A 23,793-nucleotide genomic window follows, 5' to 3' on the forward strand; every position below is an offset into this window, starting at 1 on the left:
GAGCATTAGCTTGGGGGGAAGTTTTACAAGGGAACAGCTTACCAGATGGTTTCAGATCACTTATCTCAAAAGCACTGACACCATCTGCAGCAGCCTGTGCCATGAACACTCCTGGGTTACAGAGACTGTTTTCCAAGGCTCAGGAAAAATTCAATTATTATCCTTCCCTCTTTAAATAGTCAGTCAGCAGCCAAGTATATTGAGCAGAGAAGTATGAGGGAAGAAAAGGGCAAAAAGAAAAGTCAATTAAATCCAGGAAGCACTGCAGAGAGAGTTACTCCCTAATTGTCAGTATTACACAGCTGCATTTAGAACAAGATTTTTCCTCTGCTGATTGCAGATTAGCCCAAAAAAGGGATTGGAGTCATTCTACCCTGAGATCAGATCCTTTTCAAAGGTGACTTTTGACCCATTCCAGCTCTAAACCCTCGTTTGTGGCAGATCCAGCCCAATATTTAAGCACCAGCCCACCCTACCTTCCAGCTGGGCATTTTAGTGAATAGACACTGTATTCTAGGACACAATTTATTTAAAAACATTTATTTTAGGCAAAATTAAACAGACATTTGAGATTACATAGAAATACAGTCTCCAATTGGATCACATAAAAATTAAAAATGCACTGTTGTGTAGATTTAAGTATTTTTGTATGTATTGACCAGGTATATAAGATTTAACCATGCCATTTGCAGTCAACTATCGTAAAAATCAGTAACGAAAAAGGTTTCTTAAAATGTGCAAATATTATCTTAGTGTTACCATAGATAATAAATGACCACTAAATATATGCTTATTATGTAAAGCTTTTTAAAGTACAATAAAAATACAAATTCTATTTGTTAAAAAAGGCCATTGCTATGGCTACTAAACATCCTCATTATACAAATTCGAAAATACTATATGACAAACAAAATTATAAAGACTTTTCTTTATGAAACATATACTATTCTATTTGTTAGTGATTTCATATATTTTATATATATATATTTCTCTATAATACTCTATTTCAATGATGAACTCAGAATGAGGGAGAGGAAGACAAATGTAATGTAGGACGTTAAGGGCCCAGTTCAGCAAGGTACCTGAGGATGTGTCAAACCCAGCAAAGGAATAATCCCATTCTTTTACAGGACTCCAAAGGTACACGCACAAGTACTTTGTTGAACAAGGCATAAAAATACTCGGGATGAAATTGAAAAATGTGGTTTTGGTGTAAACTGTGACTGTTAAGGACAAAACTATAAGTGCCACCAAAAAGGCTCTCATAAAAACAAAAATCTGAAAATTTTGGGCAGGGGGATTTCCACATTTGTATGTTTTGAAGGGAAAATACTAGAGGTTGGAAGGTTTTTGAATTGAACTCATGATAATAATTTTCTGAGATAGGTTTAAGAGGGTGTTTTATTGCTTATGAGAAAGATTAATGAAGAGTATGCATAGACATGTCAGCATTCATCTCACCAGCAGGTGAGAATTTTGGTGTGCAGGTATTTCTGTAACATGAACAGCCAGTGGGTACAGAGGACTTATAGTTGTTTCTCTGCAGAAAGCCTCAAAATTAAAGACATGGAACACTAAAGAAGAGAGTAAAAGAATTATACTCAACAGAGCCTGGCTGTAAACACTCAGGTGTTGAAAGTAATTACAGAAGTGAGCCCAGTGCCTGCTTATACACAAAATCACATAAGTTCCTAAGTAAATGCAGGACCATAATCTTCCTTTTAAGTTATGGCTAGCATGTAATGGATTCCAAGGTACATACTTTACACTTCAGCTATAAAATATCAAAAACAATGGCTGGTTGCTTTGCCATTCTGCAATTCAGCAGCTCTTCTAGGCTCATTCAGCACTAATTAGCAGACTAACAACTTGTTAGTTTCTAAAACATGAATGATCTAAAATCTGGATTGTATAAACCAATGACAATGGATATACAGGACAGTAACCACATACAGTGATGGAAATCAATCACACTGCATCCAGATTTACTTTTGAAGCATATAGTAATGGTTAGTATTTTATGCTTTTTTCACTGCAAATTGAAATTTTTGTAGCAGATATTAATAATTTTACTGCTTGAATATTAAATAATACCTTAAAAGCATAATTTCAAAATGCTGCCAGGTAAAGTATTATGTAGAATTCATGCCTGCACATTTGCAGAGAGAGACAGAGAGAGAGGTATGAGTGACCTTTTTGAAGAACTTCTCCAAGCTAATAGTCATAAAGCATAGTAAACTCGGGCCAAAGTGTGACAGAAAGAAACACAACAGCGTAATTTCATCCATAATTCATAAACAAACACAACTTTTTACATTTGTACAGGGAAAGACTGGAAATAAGTTGAATTTTTACAGAAGCAAGCCTCACAAGAGTTTACATGTTGAAAAAAAAGCAATTTTTGGCACATGGATAGTATTTGTGAGTACGTGTTGAGAAACAAAAAAAAAACCCACTGTGGAGGAAATTCACATTGACTTTCTTGGCATCAGCACCTGCTGTCTAGTGGGTCAAGACAAAATACTGTGCCTTCAAGAGTTAATCCCATTTTGAACCCCTCCTGCAATGAAACAAGATATCATTAGTAAAGAGCCAAGTGAGTTCTAGAGGATTACATTCTCCTTGTAAAAACATTTAATTCCAAGCTTAGTTTTAGGCAGACAAACTGCAATGATACCTCAGCCTGAATTCACAAATATTTACATTATTTGGTCAGACACTTTTTAGTAGGTCTTAGTGGTTAACTCATGAAAGATGCACACCATACAACAGCACAGCTACAGTACGTGCATAAAGTGAAGAAAATACTATAGAATAACAATATTGAATATTCTTGTATATAGGTCGACAGAAATCCAAACAAATTTGACTTGCACCATGTTGTTCCTGAGCAAAATTCAAGAAGATTTATATTGAAAAAGACAGGTATGACATGGATGTTGTTGCTGACACGAGGTGTCTCCTATGTTCTGTGGTGCTGTAAGAGCAGCCCAACAAAAAGTGCTGACTACCCCACCTCAGAGGGTGCTCTGAATTGCTCTCAGGGCAGTTAAATTGACAGGGCTTTACTGCCCACTGCCATCTGAGCTACATGAAAAAGGCAAATACAATCATACTTATTCAACTGCAAATGAAAAAAATGTGCCTTTTAAAGGCATGCACCTCAGTGAAATAAAACACAGTGGTATTTTGAAAGTGCAGTGAGTTGCTTTAAAAGTTCAGACCAAAATTCCTGAGTTTGCTCACATTCATTTTATTAACAGAAACACAAAAAAGATTATAAGCTGGATGTACCACCTCCTCTATGGAAAAGATATTAATTCTACAAATACTTTTTATTTTGTATGCTTTCATAGATGCTTGGCTTGCTAAAGGTACATTGTTCACATCAGTCCTAAGGTAACAACTGCACTTTTAATACAGAAAAAAACCCACTCTTATTTTCATTTCTCCTTCTGCATTAAAAGAAGCTGAATAATTGTGGCTTGACCCTCAAAAGTCACCTTGAAGTCAATAAAATTTCAGTCTGTTGGGTGAAAGTAGCTTGAAGGTTTAAGCAATTGGAAACGGGGCTCTGAGTAGAAATGCCATGAGAACATCAACTCCAGTGGCAGCTGTGGCAGTGCTGTGTTCAGTGAGAGTGCTGATTGTGTGCTAGGAAATCAGTAACAGGTCCTTTCATCAAGGAAACATCTTGTGAACAAGATAAATCTTTTTGTAAAACCATCTGTGTGGGGATTAGGCACAAACTCAAGTGTTTCCCTTGCATGCACAGCAGTACCTCAAGACCATACCTTTTGGGTTAAGAAGATAAATTCCACATCAAACCAGCTTACTTTCAAACAAATTCAAATCACAGGCTAACACTTGAAAAGTGTATGAATATCTAATAACCCTGCCAGCTACTGCTATCAGGAGAATAATGTGGAAAAACAGAACAAACCTCCTGACAGTAGTTACTAAATGGTCTGAGAATTTCCAAGTAAAAGCTGCATTTTCCTAAAGGCAGATCCATACCATGAGATGCTGAGCAAGTACCAGCACTGTGGTGTAAACATTCCCCAACTGTGCTGCCCAGTTTGCTCTGCCTGGGTGACACAGTGCTGCCAAGGCTCAAGTGCTGCCAAGGCTAGTGTATTTAAGATTTTTCTTTTTTTTTTTTTTTTTTTTTTAGTTCTCTATATTTTCCAAAGGATTAAAAGGAAGAACATTCAATGCAGAAGATATTTCAAGTGAAACACATCCTGTAACAAACAGACAGTGTTCATATATTCAAAGGGTAAATTAACTGATGTAACTGCAGTTACAGTGTGCCTAGGATGCTCAACTTCTGAAGGCTGCTTCCAGTTTTGGGCTTGGAAAGGGATACAGCAACAAGGGACTGTTGTTGGTGCTTCAACCTGAGGATGCTTGATGAGCTCCAACAGCAGAACATCACCAACAACTGGTCTGAAAGGATAAAGACCTTCATCCTGAGCCAGCCAGAGCCTTCACTCAACATGCATCCCATTCCTGTCCTGCCCACTCTTATTTTTATGTTATTTTTACTGTTAAGCACAGTTTGCTGGTGTCTTAAGTAGCTTCACTTCCAATGCCCCTTTTACAGCAAGCGAAGAGCAAATCAGTTGATGCATTTTGGAAGGACACTCATCTCCCTCATCTCACTGCTCTTACGTTGAGCATGTCAAGTTTTTTCCACACAAACTGATATTCTGTCACTTAGCACTTTGCTTGTGTTTGCTATGACTTAGAGCTATTTCCACATTCTTGAAGAACCGTGGCCTCCTTGGCCTTTCCTTCTGCAATTTCACCCCAGCCACCTCCTTCCACTCCTGTTTAGTCCTTCTCAAGCTGTGATACTTTGCATTTAAAACAATTACATTTCCACACATTTGCAGTGTGATCAATGCTAATCTGTTCCGAGACTGCTGCTCTTTATAGATCGTAATGATTAAAAAACTTTTAAACATTATTACCAAAATGAACTGTCTGTCCTAACAGAAATCAGTGCTGTGGCTGCCAGGTGCTGTTACCAGCCGCACTTCTGAGAATAATGGCTCATGCACCTTCCTGTCTGTGACAGGGACATGGCATTTCCATGGTCACTTCTGAGCCACACCAAACCCACGACCATCAATGCCAGATTCTGCACTTCCAAGCAGGCTCAAACTTCCATGACAACCACTAGGCCAAAGAGCCCAACAGCACAGAGAGGACATCAAAGCAATCCAGGAGGCTAGCTGGGCATTCCTTTCATTTAAGGAATGTAAAATCAAGGGTTTTTTTCCTCTTGGATATTTAAGTGGAAGACATGAAGTGCATTTTCAGGGAATGCTGAAAAAGGCCACCCCATGGCATTGGCCAGGAATGGGAATGAGAAGGGCTATGAAGTGTGCATCTATACTGTGCCTTGTTTTTCTGTGTTCATGTCCTCCTCAAGGAGCCTTTTTACTTTAGAGGCATTTTTAACACAAGGACTGAGCAGTTTAGTTGCCTATTAAGTAATGGACTTGTACTAAGGGATGTGATTGATGCCCCAAAGAGAGGAGCAAAGCTTGTTTTCACTCGAAACAGCTCAAAACCAATCCCTCTTCCAAAACCAGTCTTTTTTTGTAGTCAAGGATAAAATGATGTGAGCTATTCAGGTTAAAACAAGAAAGCAGTACAAGACAAAGAACTTGCACTTTATCAGGAGATAAACTTTCCAGAGTCAATCTTATGGCTCAGAAGTTCACTCACTTATCACTTCACAGTGACTTCACTCAATGAGCTTAAGTCAGCACAAACCCAACGAAGCAATGACAAATTTACATATCTCTGAGAAGAGCATTTAGAGGGCTGAGCATAACTTATTTGAGATGGAAAGATGTCAAGTCTACTGACTGCTTCAGGGCATGCAGGGAGAATGGCTTGCAGCTCCTGGAAGCTTTCTGATATTAACTACCTTGAGATTTTAATAAATTATAGCAGCTGCTGCTGGTGTGATTCATGATCCAGGGAAACTTCTCCTCACTGCAAGATTTCTGGGAAAGTAGACATTCATTTTATTAATGTCTGGACACAGTCAAAGTAAAGATGAAAATATGTTTCAGCATAAGGGTGCAGGGAAACAGGAGGTTGGACAGCCATCAGAGAGAGGCCTGAGCTATAAAAGTCACATCTCAGCAAATGTTTGAGTTTTAAGCTCTCCAAAAAGATCAACAGAGATTGGACTGAGAAATGGAATAGAAAGCTTAACTGTGAAATTTGGATCCTCACTGAAGTTTAAAAATAAGAGTGTTCCCCCTAGAGGCCAGGGAACTTTATCTGGTCTAAAGTTCAGAATGCAGGATGCAAAGGAAAAGCACCCACTACTCAAGAGCTCATTCTCCAGTGCTTCTCGTGTGCTGTGCTCCCCTCTCCCACTTTGTTCCCAAAAGCACAAGGCCAGATCAGGACAGCTTTTCTGCACATGGGCTGTGTGTGTGCTGAGGCACCTCACGTGTTCCTCAAAAGAAACAGGCTAAGAGAGTCTGGACTGGGCTGCTCCAATCAGGCTGGCACATCCTCACTGCAGGCTGAGCTGCATTCAACACCACGGCGCAGGAAGTTTATACTCAGAGCTGTTTGCCAGGAGCCTGTAAAACACTTACCTTCACAGATCTGACAGAACACATAATTACTGAAACCCAGGCTGTGCTTCCATAATGCAAAGATGACAGATTCATTCACCTTGCTTTTTAGAAAAGAAGAGAGGCCCACACTTCTCTTCCACGTTTCTCACTGTTGGATTTCCAGAGCATGTTATGTTCTGTGCCCTCACCTTCCACAAAGGCTGTGTCTAACACAGCTGTTGAGACTAGCACAGCTGCTTCTGCTCCTTGAAAAGTTTCAAATCACTATGTCCAAACAAAGACTCGCTCTCAAACGTGGTTGCACTAACACAATCTCTGTACTAAAGGTTTTGCTTAAACCATTTCACTAGTGACAATCTGATAATGACAACTGGGGATTTCACAAGTACACATGGGAACAAACAGCAGTGAAAACAAAGGCTTAGTAAGAGCACCTGGCAAGACAGAGTAAAGAAAACAACCATCAGCTGTGCCTAACTTAGAGATTGTAGGCCCCAAAAAATGAAAATGGCCCTGACCCAGAGCTCTAGACACAAACCATAAATCTTGACATTTTTATACATAAACAAATATACATAAAAATAGAAACACAAGACAAACACTTGCACATTTCAATTGTAAATGCTTTAAATACCATTATTAAAATATGATATACCAACCATCGCTGACGCTGTGCACCCAGGAAAGCACAAGAAGATAAAAGAGACATTAGGAAAAACATGTTTCAATCTGTATTTTGCACCAATCACAGAGTAAAATAACTGTACATAGCCTTTGCTTAGGCTCAAGCTAGAATGTGGGGTATTTTAACACCCTTTCAGCTGTACACTTGTTCTCAGCTGGATCATAAATGTCAAGTTTTGTGCCTACATAAAGGCCCACTGATTAATTTTTAGTGGATAGCTGATATGCTAGGGGGAAAGACAGGACAACAGGACACAGTAACACCCCAATGCTTGGGGGTTTTGCTATTGATTGGTTGTCTCCTTTTTTTAGATCAAGAGAGTACAAACAATGATGGGAGATTTTCATTTCAGGACTTCAAACATCTTTGATAAATACATTTACTATTCCATTCCCTGATGTTTTATGAGGTGACAGCACTCTGTAGTGTTACAGGCAAACAATTCCAAATATTGTCAAAGTATTACCTGTATAGGAGCTCTTAATATGTGACATTTAAATATTGACATACCATTATTACTGGTAACCACAGTTGCTACAATTTACTTTTTTTCCCTGAAACAGTGGAAATGTTGATAGTATATCAGTGGGAGGTGCTCTGAGATTTGGGGTTTGTGTTCAAGGGCTTGGTAACAACATTATGGCATTCACAAAACACCAGCATGTTGTTAGAATTGCAAAGAAGACAGGTTTGGATTTTAGCTGCTCTTTGAAATAATATAGGGGACTAAGAAGCTAAATTTCTTACTTTACTGTGAGTAGAGTTTATCAGGGGAACCATCCTGACCTGACAAAGAAAAGGAAATGTACTCAGGAAAATGAAATGGTATTTCAATCTTATTTAAGCCATTTTAAAAAGCCTCTGCTGCTCTCTAGGCAGGAGACAGCAACAGAAGAGAACAAATGCTCTTGGACTTGGTGGGCTGCTAAGAGACAAGAGGGCTGGAAACCCTGGGAACACTTTCTGCTGAGGAGCCAGGATCCTAGAAATTCAAGTTTCCATTATTTCCAGCCTTTTCTTCTGCTGGCAGGCTGCTTAAAAAATACTAGAGATAAGCTGGCAAGGAACTAGAAGTTTTGAAAGTCTGACTGAAGAGCATCATTTGTTCCAAAACTTGAGGACTTTCTCCTAGAATTGTTTCACAATTGGGTCAATAACTGAATGGACAATGTTGAGTGTTTCAGAATCCAGAAACATTTTCTGATTAAAAAAACAACAGTTCAGAATTCTTAAATCAATTCTCAAGAGTTTAATTGCTCCAGGGTGCCATAGAGCTGTTCTTAAAGGCAGCAAAAAATTGCCACGGCCTCAGAGGCACCTAAGTCTGACCAATGGTGAGAGAAAACAAAGTGATGCCAACTGAGGGAAAGAGGAGGCTACATTGGGATGGTAGAGATTGCTGCAGCTGAAGATCAAGGGGTCTGGAGGGCTCAGCTCTCTTAGTCCCTTCCCAGGTAACAGTTCCCAAACCATTTTGGTTACGCTGCTGAGAAACCCTTCATTAGTGTAGCTGACTGTACTGGTACCAGGTGGGGCTCTGGAGGCAAAGCCAAACTCCAGCTCAAAGACCAGGAGATAAACTTACAGAAGGAATGGTCAGAAATAGGGGTTTGTCTGTGCATTAGTGCGTGCTTTGTGGAACACATTTTCAGAATATGGTAAGCATGTATTTCAAGAATAGGCACACAGCCATGAAAACCCACGTAAGACAGTAGTTACCTGCATCTCATCTAGTTTGGACTGAATGTCTGGAGGGAAATCTCCTGCTCCACAGCTAAAAGGGTCAAAAGGTTCTGCTCCAAAAAGGTCTCTCTCTGCAACGACAGAAAAGTGAGTCACTGGGAGAACAGGTAGGGGCTACAACAACAGCACTCTGAAAAAGCCACCTTACATCTCCTGAGCTGAGCAACAGCACCGCCAGCTATGCCACTCATTAACCACAACTTTTCCCATCCCAGTGTGCAAGCCAAGTCTTGGGCAGTCTCCCAAACCTTAATACTCAAATATTTTTCCAAGAACACAACCGGACTTCTGTTTAAGCCTCTCTTTATCTTCCTTTAATGCTTGTGCCTTCTAGAGATCCGGTGAGAAGCTGCTGCTCTTGGAAGAGGGCATCATTTACTGACGTGTGCTCTGGAGTCTGTGTGTAGAAGGAGTTCCAAAAATGAAGAGGAAGCAACTGGGCATGAGTTGCCAAATTTCATTTCTACATTCTGTCAACAACAAATTATCAACCAACTAATCTCCACGTCCCCTGTCTGCCACTCCTCAGGTTAAGGATGTTTTTGTGAGACGAACACACACTCTTACTCAGGCAAGGCAAGGCCTTAGTTTGATACAGATTCTCAATGAATAACTAGCAGTAATTAAAACTAAAAGCCATCAGAGTTTTAAATATTGGAGAAGATCACATTAAGAAAGAAAAAGTAATTAAAAAAAAAAAAAACAAAAACCAAACCACAAGAGGACCATGAATTGTCATGCTAAAATTCCACTAAATTTGGGTGCAAAAATGGAATGATTGCAAATTTTCACTTTCTCAATACTAAAAGTTTCTCACTTTTTCATAACTGCAGTTTGCATTCTAGTGGTCAAAGGGAGAGGGTGTTTCATTTTTGTCTGGGTAAGAAGAAACACTTCCAATACAATTAGGTTCTTTTCTCATATTAGACCAGTATAGTTGTTTATATCTGCCTGCTCAAATATTTTTTGGTTTTCAGGTTTTGAGTGTTTTTTGCTCCTTCTTAGTAATAGATTTTTCTTTCCTATAGTTAAAGATTCCATCTCTAGGCACATTTCCCATCTCACAGTGGATTAAACTACAGCAATTAAAAAAATAATTTTGGTAACCCAACCCAACCCCTCTGATTGCAGAATTTACAGAACCAAGGTGTCACTGGTGGAGAGAAAACCAGAACCATGATGAGATATTCTCTCTCCTAACTTTCATGGCTGCCTAGCAAGAAACCTGACAAGCACTCTACATGCCCCAAAACAATTTTAGTTTTAGAGCATGACAGTAAGGGGGGCAATAGTAACCCTGAAGTGACTGAGCAGTTAAGCACAACATTCACCCTTAACCTGAGGTCTGGGTGACAACTGCTGGACCCAACCCACCACTGCAGTGTTCCCAGTCCTGTTACCAGTGGTGCAGCACATGCCTACAGCTGCACAGCTGGTTTGATTTTGGCATCCTTAGAGGCAGAATTTCACACCGGTGTTCTCTGGGCTCTTCAAGAGTAATTGTGCATATCAGTCTGTCAGGGCTTTGCCCTTATCAATTAGGTGTTACCAGGCTGCACAGCAGGCATTTTAAATTACTGGCAACTACCATCATTTGCTCCCACAATAAAGTACAGAAATTCCCATAATAAAGTACAGACATTTGAGCAGAACTTGATTGATTACACATTTAAAAAACTGTGGCTAAGCAGCTACAAACTGTCACACGGGACCAGGAGATGGCCCAGATAAGAGAGCCTTATTCCAAGAGTCCACTTGAGCCAAGAAGAAATCCAGTCTTTCCTGGCAAAGGCAGACCACCTGCGTGCAAGAGAGACTTTAACTCGGATAATCTAATGTAAAAATTAGGTTCTCCTCCATCCTTTGCCTCTTTCACAGCCAAAATGGGTCTGCTCCAGTATAACCAGTGTCCTGAAATGCTCTGATGCTCCTAGCAAATAACCTTCAGATGTGTAGCAGCTCTGACTTGCAATCTAACCTCTACTGGGAAAAAAAGTGATTCTACTTTATAACCCTCAACAGTCTATGGTTCATTATGTAGGTCCATTTTCTTTCTTTTTACCTTTAAAAGGAGCTGACAGCTTTCTCTGGGGTCAGACAATTGAAAGCAGACAGTTCCAACACCAGGGCTTAGCTAATGTTCTATGAATGTATTTAGGAAAAAAACAGAGAAGGACAAAACTCCTGCATGCAATTTGTACAGAATTATGACTTATGAGTATTTTTAAAAGGAAGTATTTTTGACACTATTATGGCTATTATCTCATTCATGCCTTATTATTGGGCTTTTATTAATGAAAGCCCTTTTGAGCTCATTAGCAGGAGAACAGCAAAAGTTTTAACTCCTTTAATGTCACTCCTGCCTTTAATGTGAAAGATGTCTGAATTTATACAGTATACAAGGCAGAATTTAAAACCAAACACAGTGTGACTTATTCCAAGGGACAGAGCTTAGTAAACCCTACACAGAATCAAATTCAAAATAAAGAAGCATTACCTAGCTGGGTTTCTGTGCAAAGCTACTACTTGGGGAATTATCTCTATCATAACTTGCTATCCATTCCAGCTGGAGAAGTTCACAGAACAACTGCTTTTCTGCATTTAAAGTTTGAGTGTTATAAGAGAGGCTGCACTGCTAAGAGTCAGGGAGGGACAACGTTCCATGGAATATTTGCAGTAGCGCTGTCATTATTTGCCTCAAGAACAAAAGCTGAAGACCATGAGCAAAGTGGAGAAATGTAAAGATTTCATCCCTGCAGGGCTGCACTATTCCTTGCGATATCCATAAGCTTATCCACCAGTGTTCACTCCACTCATGATGGAGGGGGGCTCCTTTTTAGCACAGATGGGATAAATTGGTAACTTTTTATTTCAGGCCAGAGTATTTGCATTACTGTAGCACAGACAGGCATTTCTTTCTCCAATAAACAGCAACCAGGAAGCCTTTGAAAATTATCCTTTCAAACAGTACAAATAATTTCCTTTCCTTTTCTCACTCCTTTGTGGATGGAAATAAATTCACAAGCTGCAAAACTGACCCACAAATTCAAAAGCCATTAAATGTTGATGTTTTAGATCCTCAGCTCAAACCACAGGATAACATGAACAAGTAATAAATTCTGGGACCTGACATTCAGGAGAACAAACAAATACTGGAGAATAGCAACCCGCATTCTATGGTAAATCCAAAATTAGCAATTACAAAAATAAAAAATTCAAATATTTGGTTTTTCTGCTGCATTTGACATCCCAATCTGTACCTCAGCCCTCATCCAGGCTCACAGCTATGCTGATATATGCTTTGCCCAGATGGAGCAGCTGTGATGACAAAAATGAATCACACTTAGAGACAGGCACCCAAAGAAATATTTGGAATAAACTGAGACAGGGGAATCCAGAAAGCCTTTCATTTAACTGCAGGCTACTCTGTATTTGTTTCTTTGGAAATCATTATAGCCATTATTCTGACAAAATACTCTTAAATATCTGCAGAAAAAGAGCACCTCGGAGCAGATTTCTGCATCTGCCAGTTGTGACCTTGGATTGTTCATGACGCATTTGTGTGAAATAAATATTCAACAACTCAACAGAGAATAATTCTCTACAGTTCTTTTCTGAGGTATGAAAATAATGCTGAGCCAACAAGAAACATAAGTTAATTCCTCCTTTAATGAAATAAAATTAATGAACTAATTCTGACCACTCAGATAACTTATAAGAACACATACAACCCCTTATTCCATGAGGAAGAAGCAGCATGAAAATGCAATCTCTAGCATTGCATTTTTGGTTGCCTTTCATTATGCTGCAATTATTACCTAAAGAGTCAGCGTGCATTTGACCAATCTGCAAACTCCTGTACAAAAATTATGCCACTTTCTCCTTTAAATAGGTAAACCCCATTTGTTTGCTATTGCTGATACAGCCAGTAGTGAGCAGACATTTACTGAGTAGCCTTGTTGGAAGACTGCTGAATATGAACTCAAAATCTCAAGACTTAATTATTTTTTTAAAGCCTAAACGCTTTGGAAATAGCTGTCTTTCAAAAAAAACCTAAAAAAAAAACCAACAAAAAAAAAAGTTTAAAAGGTTGCTCTGCTCTAGTATTAAAAGGTGGGGTTTCTGAAACTACATGCTGTGAGCTTGGCAAAGCCAGAGGTACCATTTATCACCCCACAATTGTTTTTCCTGTGAAATTACCAAGGGAAGAAATGGTAAGCCAACTTCTAACTCTGGGCATTTCTCTGTATGGGAAGCTGCAGTGTCATCCTGGTGCCAGAAATCCCCTATGGAACTTGGTCTTGGAGGAATACAAAGTGCTTGGTATTGGTGCAGGTTTCCTGCAAGTGCCCAGGCCTTTCTGGGACACTGTTATTTTTGGCTGGTTTCTCAAACTGGCCAGTGGATGACTAAGATGAACTGTGGCTTTTAAAAGCACATTTTCTTTGAGCAGCACAAGTGCCCTCCCTGGGTAATAGGCCCCACTTAGGCAAAAGGAATAAGTGAGGTGATACTAACAAATAGATGGCAAACCCTCACCTTTCTCCTTCTTTACTACTCAATGTGAGAAAGGTGAAAGTTACAAAATCCAACAAAATCACCCTGTAATTGCACCAGACCAACTCTGCTTGAGTGCAGTGACAAAGACAGTAGAAATAAGAGCAGGAAAAGATTATCTGGAAAATAAAGACTACAAACTTTGGCTCCCTTGGTTGCCAGCTCTCTGACTTGTACTGGAGAAAGAAATGCCAGCTTGCTGGTAGTGGCAGCAGTGACACCACAAAGCAGTGCATTATTGCACATTGCTACAGTAAGGGGACGTTGCACAGCCTGAATGAGCTTAAGAGAGCTGAACTTTCTCCTCTGGGACAGTAAAGCCCTTGTTTGATGATAGAATATTCCTCTCATGTTTTAGTGACACTCTGAAACATGCCAAAAAGCATTAATAGCTGATGAAGACAGTAATTTTCAACACAGAAAGTACTATGACACAGAATGAAAGAGCAGGGATCAAAAGTATAAAGACCGTGATGGGCTTTGTAATCTCTCCCTGAAGTGGCATCTCTGAACTACATCATCTCAGCTGAAGGCAAATCAGTGAAGTGCAGAAGCAGCAACTACTTTAAACAATAGATATCACTGTTAATAAGCAACTATTTTTTTTTTCTTGTAGTAAAAACCCACTGCCTAAACAAATCCCATATAGCTGGAATTTTCAAGATCCCTTAAGACTGAGTGCTGACTCCCACAAGATTTCTATGGAACTGAGGTAGGACAATAGGAAAAAAAAATAAAATCTTGACCTATAGTTCAATTCAAGTTAAGTTGCCATTCTTGAAGCTGTATATGCACATTTAGATCTATTTTATGGCATTGCCTGTAGTTTCAGAGAAGCAATCTTTCAATTATTTATTACAAAGCCATAAAATTCTCTCAACAGAATGTTCTATTATTCTATTAGAATATTTGAATATTCTTTTAAATGATACGAAAATAGTTTTTACTGATTATACTTGATAGATGTAAAATTCTGTTAGTATACCTTTTGAGAATCCCACAGAAATTCATTAATTATTTTAAAATATTCTCTTTAAAAAAACAGGGCTCTTTATTGAACTAAGAGTCTGAACATTTACATTCTCTTTAGAAGGTGACAGACATTCTGAGCAATGGAACCAAACAGTGCATCATATATGGGCTCAGGGAGGGAAGATATTCACTGACTGAAGTTATAAATGGCATTTTTGTTTTTGTGCACAGCTCCCATTCGCAGCTGAAAATTCTACATCCTAGAGGCATACCCCAAAACAGCACAATCCCCTCAAATGTGTTCCATATGGTGGCAGGCAGTAACATTAAAGTCCCTTATCCACTCTAAAATAGGCATCAGGAACAGAAGATACAAACACAGACCCGTATTTCCACAAGCTCTAACATCACTTGTGCATGCCCCACTCTCCTCTCCCTCAAGGGATTTCCAAAACTTTTAAAAAGACTTTCTGAACTCCAAAAAGATTTCCAGTGAATTCAAGAACCTTACACTAGATGCTTTCAAGCCTTTGCAAAATAAAATTGCTGTTGTTAATAACCTTTTGAAGACCTTTTAGGAGTGGCTGGATATCTGGAGAGGTTCATCAACTACAGCCAGACAAAGCTGTGCATGACATGAAAAGCAGTGTTGAAAACAGCATTCCAAGTCTCCTTGAGGGGTTCCTCCAGCTCTCCCTTGGGCATCACCATCACCATACTTACTCCACCTGCTGCCTTCCCCAGAAATGCAGGCTCTAGGTGCTAGAACCGTGGCTTGACAAGGAAAGAACTAACAGGAAGGAAAAGTATTCCTTGAAGTACAGAAAAGAGACTGTAAAAGAAAAGCCAAGTTAAAATCCCCAACCCAACTCCTTCCAAGTGTATATGTCACAGTTTCACTGTAAGTTTGTTTATAATGCAACTTGGCAGCAACATCAAGGACTTTGGGAGGATGGTATAAAGACGAAACAGCATTAGTGAATGTGATTTACAAAAACTGTATTTGGCTTTTCATGCAAAACGTACATAAAACTTAAAAGATGCTTTATTAAAAAAATAATGTAAGCAAAAAGTAGGTCAGTTGTTACAAAACTTACTGATCTCTGTAGATCTACTGGGTACTGGAGGAGGCTGTGTACCATTGCGAGTAGGTGTTGATGACTGAGGGGATATGGGAGAAAAGGGAACCATATCAAAGATGTCAGTGGAGGGTGATTTAGGTGTCACACTGCCTGCCTACAATAAGGACAATAAATATTAGGGCAATGTTTCACATGAAAAAGATCACAATACTGAATTCTTCAGCATGCAGACAAGAGTCACATTTTGAAAAGAAAAGTTGAAAACAACCATCAGCATGCAACCCCCAGCTCCTGACACCAAGCAAATGGCATTTGCAGTACAGACTCTGACACATGCTAACACTCCCCAGTACAAAAGCAGCATTGTAATTTTTCCATTTTCAGTTGAAAATGCATCCCAGTTACACCTGACAAAGCTGTGACAAGCAGCTCTCTTGCAAACATATGAGCACAAACACCTTCACGAGACCCAGTCGAGGTAATATGGCAACAACAATGTGCTCTGCTCTGGAGAGCACAGAACCAAGTTCAAAGATACAATCCCAGTATTTTTGCTTTACTAGTTCTTCTTTACATGATCTCTTATTTGGCAGATTAGAGAAACTGGTACGATCAAAGCTTTAAATGTGTTTTTCCATAAGGAATAATCGAAACGTGACATACTGAATATTAATATCCAAAATAAACCTGTTGTCCTCGAAGGTAAAACCGAAGCGATTTCATTTAAAAGGCATAGTAATTTGGAAGCATTAAAAAAAAAATACTGGGCAAGAAAGAAAAATCCCAAACCCACCAATTATTATAATTTTACAGCCATATTTGGTTTTGAATGGTTCATTCCTCCTGCCACCAGTCCACTACTTCAGGGCACAAGTGAGGCACAGACAAGTTAAAATACACTGAACACTGAAGACAGAGGATGAAATAGATTAAAACTGAGACTGACAAGCTGAAGGCAAAACTAGTTTGCATGTTCATGTTATTGCTGAGACCATACAGAAACCCCCAGACCCTGTGTATTAGAAAGCCAGCCAGGCACAGCAGAAGCCTGCAGCTTTGAAACAAAATTCAGTTTGCACAAACTATCTACGCAGAAATTTTGAAGCACAAGGTAAATTAGTCACGTGGATCCTTTTATTCAGAATACACAAATATGATAACCTGGCAAGCAGATAGTCCTTAGCAGTGCTTGTCCATGAGAGTCGCATGGATAAACCCCTATTTTGGAATGCTGCTTTCTTCAGTGCCTGCGCTGCAAACCTGCGGCTGTCCTGAGACAGCTCACCTGACAGATCCCTAAGCCAAGTCTACAGGTGGCCCTAACCACATCTATTTCTCTCTGGAGGTCCTCTGCAGTGGCTGCTGAGAAGCAATACTGATCCACGGCCTTCCTCTGAGTGCATTGTTAAAAGAGGAAAAAACACCGGGCTCTCAAGTCCTACATTTCCTATTGCTTGGAGGTTCTGTGATTCTTAGGAGCTTTGAATTCACATTTTAAATTTGGATTAATACTTTAAAATTGGATTGAGAGAGATCTGTAACTGTTCAATATCTAAAAAAACCTGGAGTATTTCTTCCCAGATATACAGAAGCATAGCAAGGGAAAAAAAAATCTACATTTAACATGTTGCTTTTATTTTTTGCCTTTTTAAAAAAAATTCTCTCAGTCATTCATTGCTATTCCCAATCATGACCATAGGTGAATTAACTTCATAAAAAAACAGTTTTCAAGATTTTAACACATCCAGAACTTTCACTGTCCTCAACTTGAGTTACTATTGGAATTTCAAAGCTCATGTGTTGTGAAAAGATTTCAGTGCAGAGTTCAGCCCCACAGGCTCCTGTTAGTGTCCGTGGACCTTGCATGAACCCTGCAGAGAACCAGGACAATCCAGGTCTGGCAGATGGCTGGATGTCATCTGCTCCCACTCCAAGCAGGGCAATGGATGTGCTGACCCAAAATAAACGTAATAAAGGAGCACACCCCTTCCTTCATCCGAAATTGCCCTGATTGTAGACAGGCTTTTGTCGGCATCAGGAAGGTGGGATCAGGTTTAAGGCATAAATAAATGCTTACATCAACCTCCATTTCCATCAACACCCATGGGCAATCCTAGAATGACTTGGAGATCATATGTGCTAATGGAGAATCCTATTATTTGCTACATGTTTACGGCTATCTAGAAGACAGATAAACAGCATTTACATTTAGTTATAAATGTGCCTTTCAGGCAAAAAAAGAAAACCCAAACTTTAGACTCATTTCCCAGTTACATTCAATTTTGTTGAAGTCACTTACTGGCCATTTTGATTCTACTGATATGATTTAATTAAAACTGTAAGTGAATTAAGAAATGTGTATTTTGAATACATATGAGCACAAGAAGCATTTTGCTTTAGTGAACACATGCAAAAAGCCAGGATGGTCGCTAAATAAAGCCAAATATTACTTGCAAATGGAAGAAAAGTTGAGAGTATAAGCACATGAATATGAAAAAGGAGGCAATATGCCCATTTCATATTTGAGAATAATTTTCAACCTTCATTTTGCACAGTCTTTATAAAGTATTCTAAAAGTTATTTAATGGCTCATCGCTTTTCTATTAATTCCTGGGGGGAATAAGCCCTTGCAGTTGGATCTTTAGAATTATTTTGAATTGCTATTCTTCATATAAAAAAATTTAACCAAAAGATTGACAGATAACGGAGATCATTAATTAATGGATTAATTTAAACATGTTGAAAAAGTAAAAATTTATGTTTTGGGGATGGGAAAGAAAAAGGTCTGTAGAAATAAGAGTAATTCTCCACAAATTCCATATTCTAAGACTACCCCTAGAGAACCTAAGATTCATCCGCCCTATCCTTTAGCCACTGTACAAAATGCACATTTTTAATACAAGTTAATACACAACAGAGAACAAAAGAAAGCCAAAAAATAAAAAAAAAAAACACCACTAAAACTGAAAAAGCTTTTGCACAGCAAGATTACACGAGGTCTTGGGCAGCTGTATTCACTGGCAGGCTTTGGAAGACCACTTTTTGAAGGTGGTGGTATTAACAATCCAGGTGGTAGTCTAGAGTCAGGAGAACTCCTAGGAGTAAGCGTAATGGAAGAGATATCTAAACAAGGAGGTGAATCCTCATTGTTACACCAGAAAAAAGTAGAGGGTCTTTGAAACATATGTTCATCATTATCACACTTTATGTGCAGCAGCTGAAAAGGAATCACAGAAAGAGAAAACATTCTGAGGAACAGAACGTGGTAATGTCAGGGAAAGAAGAAAAAAAGAAACACATTTCATATTTCAAAAAAGCTTGTCAGCAACTTGCTGTTCAGCGCTACAGTTACAAGATACAGAACTTGAAAATACTTCAAAACAAAATATAGGAATATGCCACATTAAGAGGTAACGCAGTACCAACTGGAACAAAGACAACTTGATCCTTGATCATTACACCAAATAAAAGGAAGTCAGACATCTTTCCAATAGTGTGTGTGAGAGATGCTAAGAAATGTCTAAATCCAACAAGGTATCAACAATCTCACACCTGCACTTGTAAATTAGCAGGGCGGCACAAGTCTGGGGAGAAGAATTACTGTGCTGGTTAATGCACAGGTCAGACTTTTCTGTGAGGAAAAATCTACCATTGGTATTCCACCAGTGCTGAAGGAACAGCTCATTATTGAACCAATAATATTGCTATTCCCAACCATGACCATAGGTGAATCAATTTCATAAAAGAACCGGTTTTCAAGATTTTAACACATCCAGAACTGTTACTGTCCTCAACTTGAGTTACTATTGGACAGATTAATCTTTGGATCTTAACAGAAGGGATTGCACACTTGTGCAGAAAGTTCTTCTTGGCCACAGCCAAGAGTTTGGAGAAGGCAGGAATGGCACCTGGGCTGGAGGTGTCCTGCCTAAACACTAAACTGCCTAAAAACCCTGTCCTGCCTAAACCCCTGTGGCTGGCCCAGGCTGAGGCAGTGGCAGATGAGCGCAGCAGGAATTCTGAAGCTTGCTTTTCTCCCCTTGTAGTGTTATACAATGGATATGCCATGATTATTTCATCAGAAGTTTGCATAACTCAGTAGAGCAGGATTCAATTATTTTAAACCATTTTTTCAGTGTTATGTAGAAAACAAACGTTTAATATCCTTTTAAAATGAGTCTCAGCTTCTTTCTTTATTGATTAACCTGCTAAGGGTACAAGTGTCTAAATGTAATAAGAATGCCATACTTGAGAATATCATAGCAACCCACAAAATTCCCTACTCAAAACTTGCAATTCATCATTAAAGAATAAAAAAATTTTCATCCCAACTTCAAAAATTTCCATACTGGAATTGTGAAATTGAGGGTTTGGAATGGTAATCAATAAAAAGAAATTTAAAAATCTACAGGAGAGAATTTTGATTATTATTTCAAGAGTATCACCAGACTACAGGTAGAAGAGTTGCAGTGCCACTGTGCATTACTGCCATGGAACCCTTGGTGTCATATATAACTCTGGGGAAAAACCCCAGCCCTCAGAATAATAAATGCTCAAAAAAACTAATCAGAGTGTAATTAAAGCCAAATACTCTCCTGAAATGCAAAACAGCAAAGAATAAGTAGTTTTCATAAGAAGGCATGGATGTCAAATGAAAAATCACACAGAAAGCAGCAAAATGCACATAGGACACCAAGCAGCAAAGCAACGAGGATGATGAACGTCTATCAAATCCAGGCAATGGAAAAATTCAACACAAAACCAGAATATGCAGCCCTGGTCTCATCTGAACCCTGAACAGGAACAGGCACAGGTATCATAGTGGCACTTGGGACACCACACACCCTATGGGGTGGTGAGCTTCCTACCACAGTTTTGGGAATACACCTGCTCAGGAAATGGATTTTCCCTGGGAATTCTTCATTTGCAGAGCAGCACAGAACCCATCAGGTGCTGGGAGGGCTGCTATGTGTCTCACCCCAGGGCCCAGAAGGACCTACAAGGCTGATGGGCTTTCTGCTCACAGCCCACTGACACCACAGGGGCAGCAAGGAAGTGTATTTGACAAGGGAAAACAGGGAATGTCACCATTTGCACAAAGTGCAGAGTGAGAAAGGCAGAGACCCTTATTCTAAAAAATGAAACCTGAAAAGAGTGTAGCTTCTGAAAATTAATACTCTTACACCAAATTATAAAGGAAGAAAATCAAACATAGTAAAAATAATTAAATTGTCATTTTATACAGCAACTGTGGTTTGTCTGAGGTTCCCACTCAGACCTGCAGTAACAGTGGCATTGATACAGCATGTTCCCATTTGGGCCTCATTCCATTAACATCAGAAAACAACAAGAAATGATAATTCATTTAATTATCATACTAGTTCACTGGACTTGGTCCCTTTTATGGTTAGATGTAACTATGTGCTAGCAAAGGATTTATTTTTGACTCATTCTACTGAGAAGGGCGCTGAAGATGGACTCTTGTGCTGCATCATACTAAAAAAGGTAACGTGACTGAAGTTTTATGCATCAGGAAATCACTTCAAAATTGTTTCTTTTTACAAGGTGTCTCTAGCCACTGATTGCAATCTCTGTGTCACACCCACATAGCAATCACTTAAGTGTGAATTAGAATAAATTAAGAAATGGTTTTGATCCTTAGAACATTCAAATTGGTAATACACAGAACCACCACAGCAGGAAACTGCAGCGATATTCCAGGGAATGGTGAGCAATTTTGAATTGAAAATTATGCATTTAGTCAAGAAGCTGCTCATTTCCTGAGATTCAGCACTACTAAGAACACTTGCTAATCCATAACTTAGTAATTCATAAAATACTGCATGGGCATTAGCAGTTCCATTAATTACCTGCTACATCTTCAGTTCATTTAGTACTTTTTCAGTGACATGGAATATGCCGTAGGAAATTTCAAATTCATTTTCTTTAACATTATAAATGTAACAGAATTTTATACCCTCTTGAAGAAGTGCTTAAACAACTGAACACAGAATATTATAAATCTAAACAAGCTGAAGATAGGCAAAAAAAACGCCAAAAAAACCATGTGCATTTTCCCACTTGGCAATCTTGGAGGAAACAGGAATCAAGTGATATGCATAAACACATTCCAAAATGATTTTTGAAATCTGCATACAGTTCCAACATCTATCTTGGGGTTTTCCCGTGAGTGTGGTAAAGCTTTCCAGTGAGGGTCACAACAAAACCTTGGAGAAAAGGGCTAATCAATCAGTGTCTTTAATGCTCTGCTTAAAACTGAAAGGGTTTTGCACCACCTCCATGTAGGAGTATGTACTCCTCACTGCTTCTTTGGTAATATTTATGGTGCGTGGGAGAAAGAACACTGATCCTTCTGGGGCTGCGTCTCCCAGCACCTCTTCCTGCTGCCCTTCAGTTCTGCTTCCCCCACATTTCAGGGCTCTCAGGGAGCCCTGGAATGGCAACAGCAGCAGGTGAGACACGATGTGAGCCCACTGTACCAGGGCTGTGCTGAGCTCCGGAGGCTGCAGTTCCACACAGCAGCAGCACCCAAAGCCTCCTGGGGACACTAACTGCAGCAGTGTCCCCACAGGCAAACAACGGGATGAGAATCCAATGGTCCTCACATAATCAAGACCAAATGCAAAAAAGATCAGTGATTAAAGCATTGCCAAGCCACTGAAACAGATGAGAAGTAAACAACAGATACACAAGTCACAGAAACTTGAGCAGTGCGTGCAAAGGAGAGAGACAAAGGAAACATTCCATGCCAACATTTCCCATGGCACGTGGAAGCGCAACTTCAGAGGCAAACTAAGGAAACTCTTAGTTTGGCATTGCACGTCCTCAACAGAGCCACTCAGGACACCAAAAAAAAAAAGTGATAGTTCCTGTTGCATAACACTTCTGCATTGGCAAACAAACTCATCTGAGGGACTAACTTCTCAAAGTTCTAGGAGGACTGCTCAAATCCATCGACCCAAATGCAGAAAACATGATCACTAAGCAGTTTATTATTTACTGAAAGTGCTGAGCAAACGTAAATCTAATTAGCTACAATATCCTGAGAGAAAAAGCGTGAAGATTGATAATTTGATGTTCAACTTTCACAGTATATTTTATGCAAAAGTATTTCATTATACAATCCAGTTTTCTCTCTTTCATTTCCAACTATGATCTCATTGCCTTAATGGCTTCTTTTATAGGTTCAGAAAGAAGTTTTATTTTTCCCATAGAGTTTATGAACTGACAGAAAAAAAACCTAAATTAGACTGATGTTGATTTGGCCATATGGCTAGATTTAGAGCAGCTACAGAAAAATTTTCATGGTGATAATAATAAGCAAGCAAGGAGAGAATCCTGATGGCAACTGTATCCCTGGAAAGCAGAACTTGATTGCTGCCAATGCTTTTCACCCGTTTACACACTGCAAAAATGCAAAGGGTAGGTAATTGCATTATTCACACACATATTTTGTACCCATTTCCCTATGTCAGTTTTGTTTTAAAATATGTCCTCAAATAAACCCTTAGTTGGCCTGCAAAAAAACTGCAATACAAGCAAGAATCATCAGAAAAGCAGTTTTAGACTGAATTTCCCTTTGTACATCCCAATCAAGCCTTTAACTTGCACTACTGGAGAGAGTAAAGTCATCCCTAAATTTGTAAATTATTACTACTTTCAACTTTATTATGGAACATTTTTTTTGTTTGTGTTTTGGCTTTGTTTCTGATTTTTTTTAAGAGCAACTGAGGACTCACAATAAACTCCCCAATACTCAAATTCTTTTATTACTTAAAATATAATTTAATTAAAACAATTATTAACATATATTTCAGCTGGAAAGATGTTCTCTCTTATGAAATTATCAACTCAAAATATATTTGATTCTGTGCTCCAAATGAAGCTTTACGCTTACAATTCACTGCTTGCATTTTCTTCTCTTGGTGAGACCATGCATGGATTTTTGGATCATCAATTTGTACACATTTTGATGTGAAGGATCAGCAAATTAAGGTATTTTAGTATTATGTTTTGCAAAGAAAGTGTTCAACGCTATTACCCAAGAACTCAATATGTGAGCACAGGGCAAACTCCTCTAAAGAAGTAAATCTATCAGCAAAGACACACATTGCAGTCC

General features: G+C 39.0%; 1 protein-coding gene across 9 annotated transcripts in view; it reads right to left on the bottom strand.

The window, feature by feature from the left end:
* Positions 1-524: 524 nt before the first annotated feature.
* GULP1 (GULP PTB domain containing engulfment adaptor 1) overlaps positions 525-23,793 on the bottom strand; it is a 143,379-nt gene continuing 120,110 nt past the window's right edge. For 6 of the 9 annotated variants that reach the window (XM_038141776.1, XM_038141780.1, XM_038141781.1 and 3 more), the window contains 4 exons: positions 18,646-18,870; positions 15,669-15,807; positions 9,019-9,113; positions 525-2,560 (listed from right to left, as the gene is read on the bottom strand). In XM_038141776.1, the coding sequence (XP_037997704.1) occupies positions 2,489-2,560; positions 9,019-9,113; positions 15,669-15,807; positions 18,646-18,870 (531 nt within the window). In that variant the 3' untranslated portion in view covers positions 525-2,488. Of the gene's footprint in view, positions 2,561-7,273; positions 7,285-9,018; positions 9,114-15,668; positions 15,808-18,645; positions 18,871-23,793 lie in introns of all 9 variants that reach the window. The other 3 variants (XM_038141783.1, XM_038141785.1, XM_038141784.1) reach the window with 3 other exon arrangements.

The sequence above is a fragment of the Motacilla alba genome, chromosome 7 (genome assembly GCF_015832195.1).
Source record: "Motacilla alba alba isolate MOTALB_02 chromosome 7, Motacilla_alba_V1.0_pri, whole genome shotgun sequence".
NCBI lineage: Eukaryota > Metazoa > Chordata > Aves > Passeriformes > Motacillidae > Motacilla > Motacilla alba.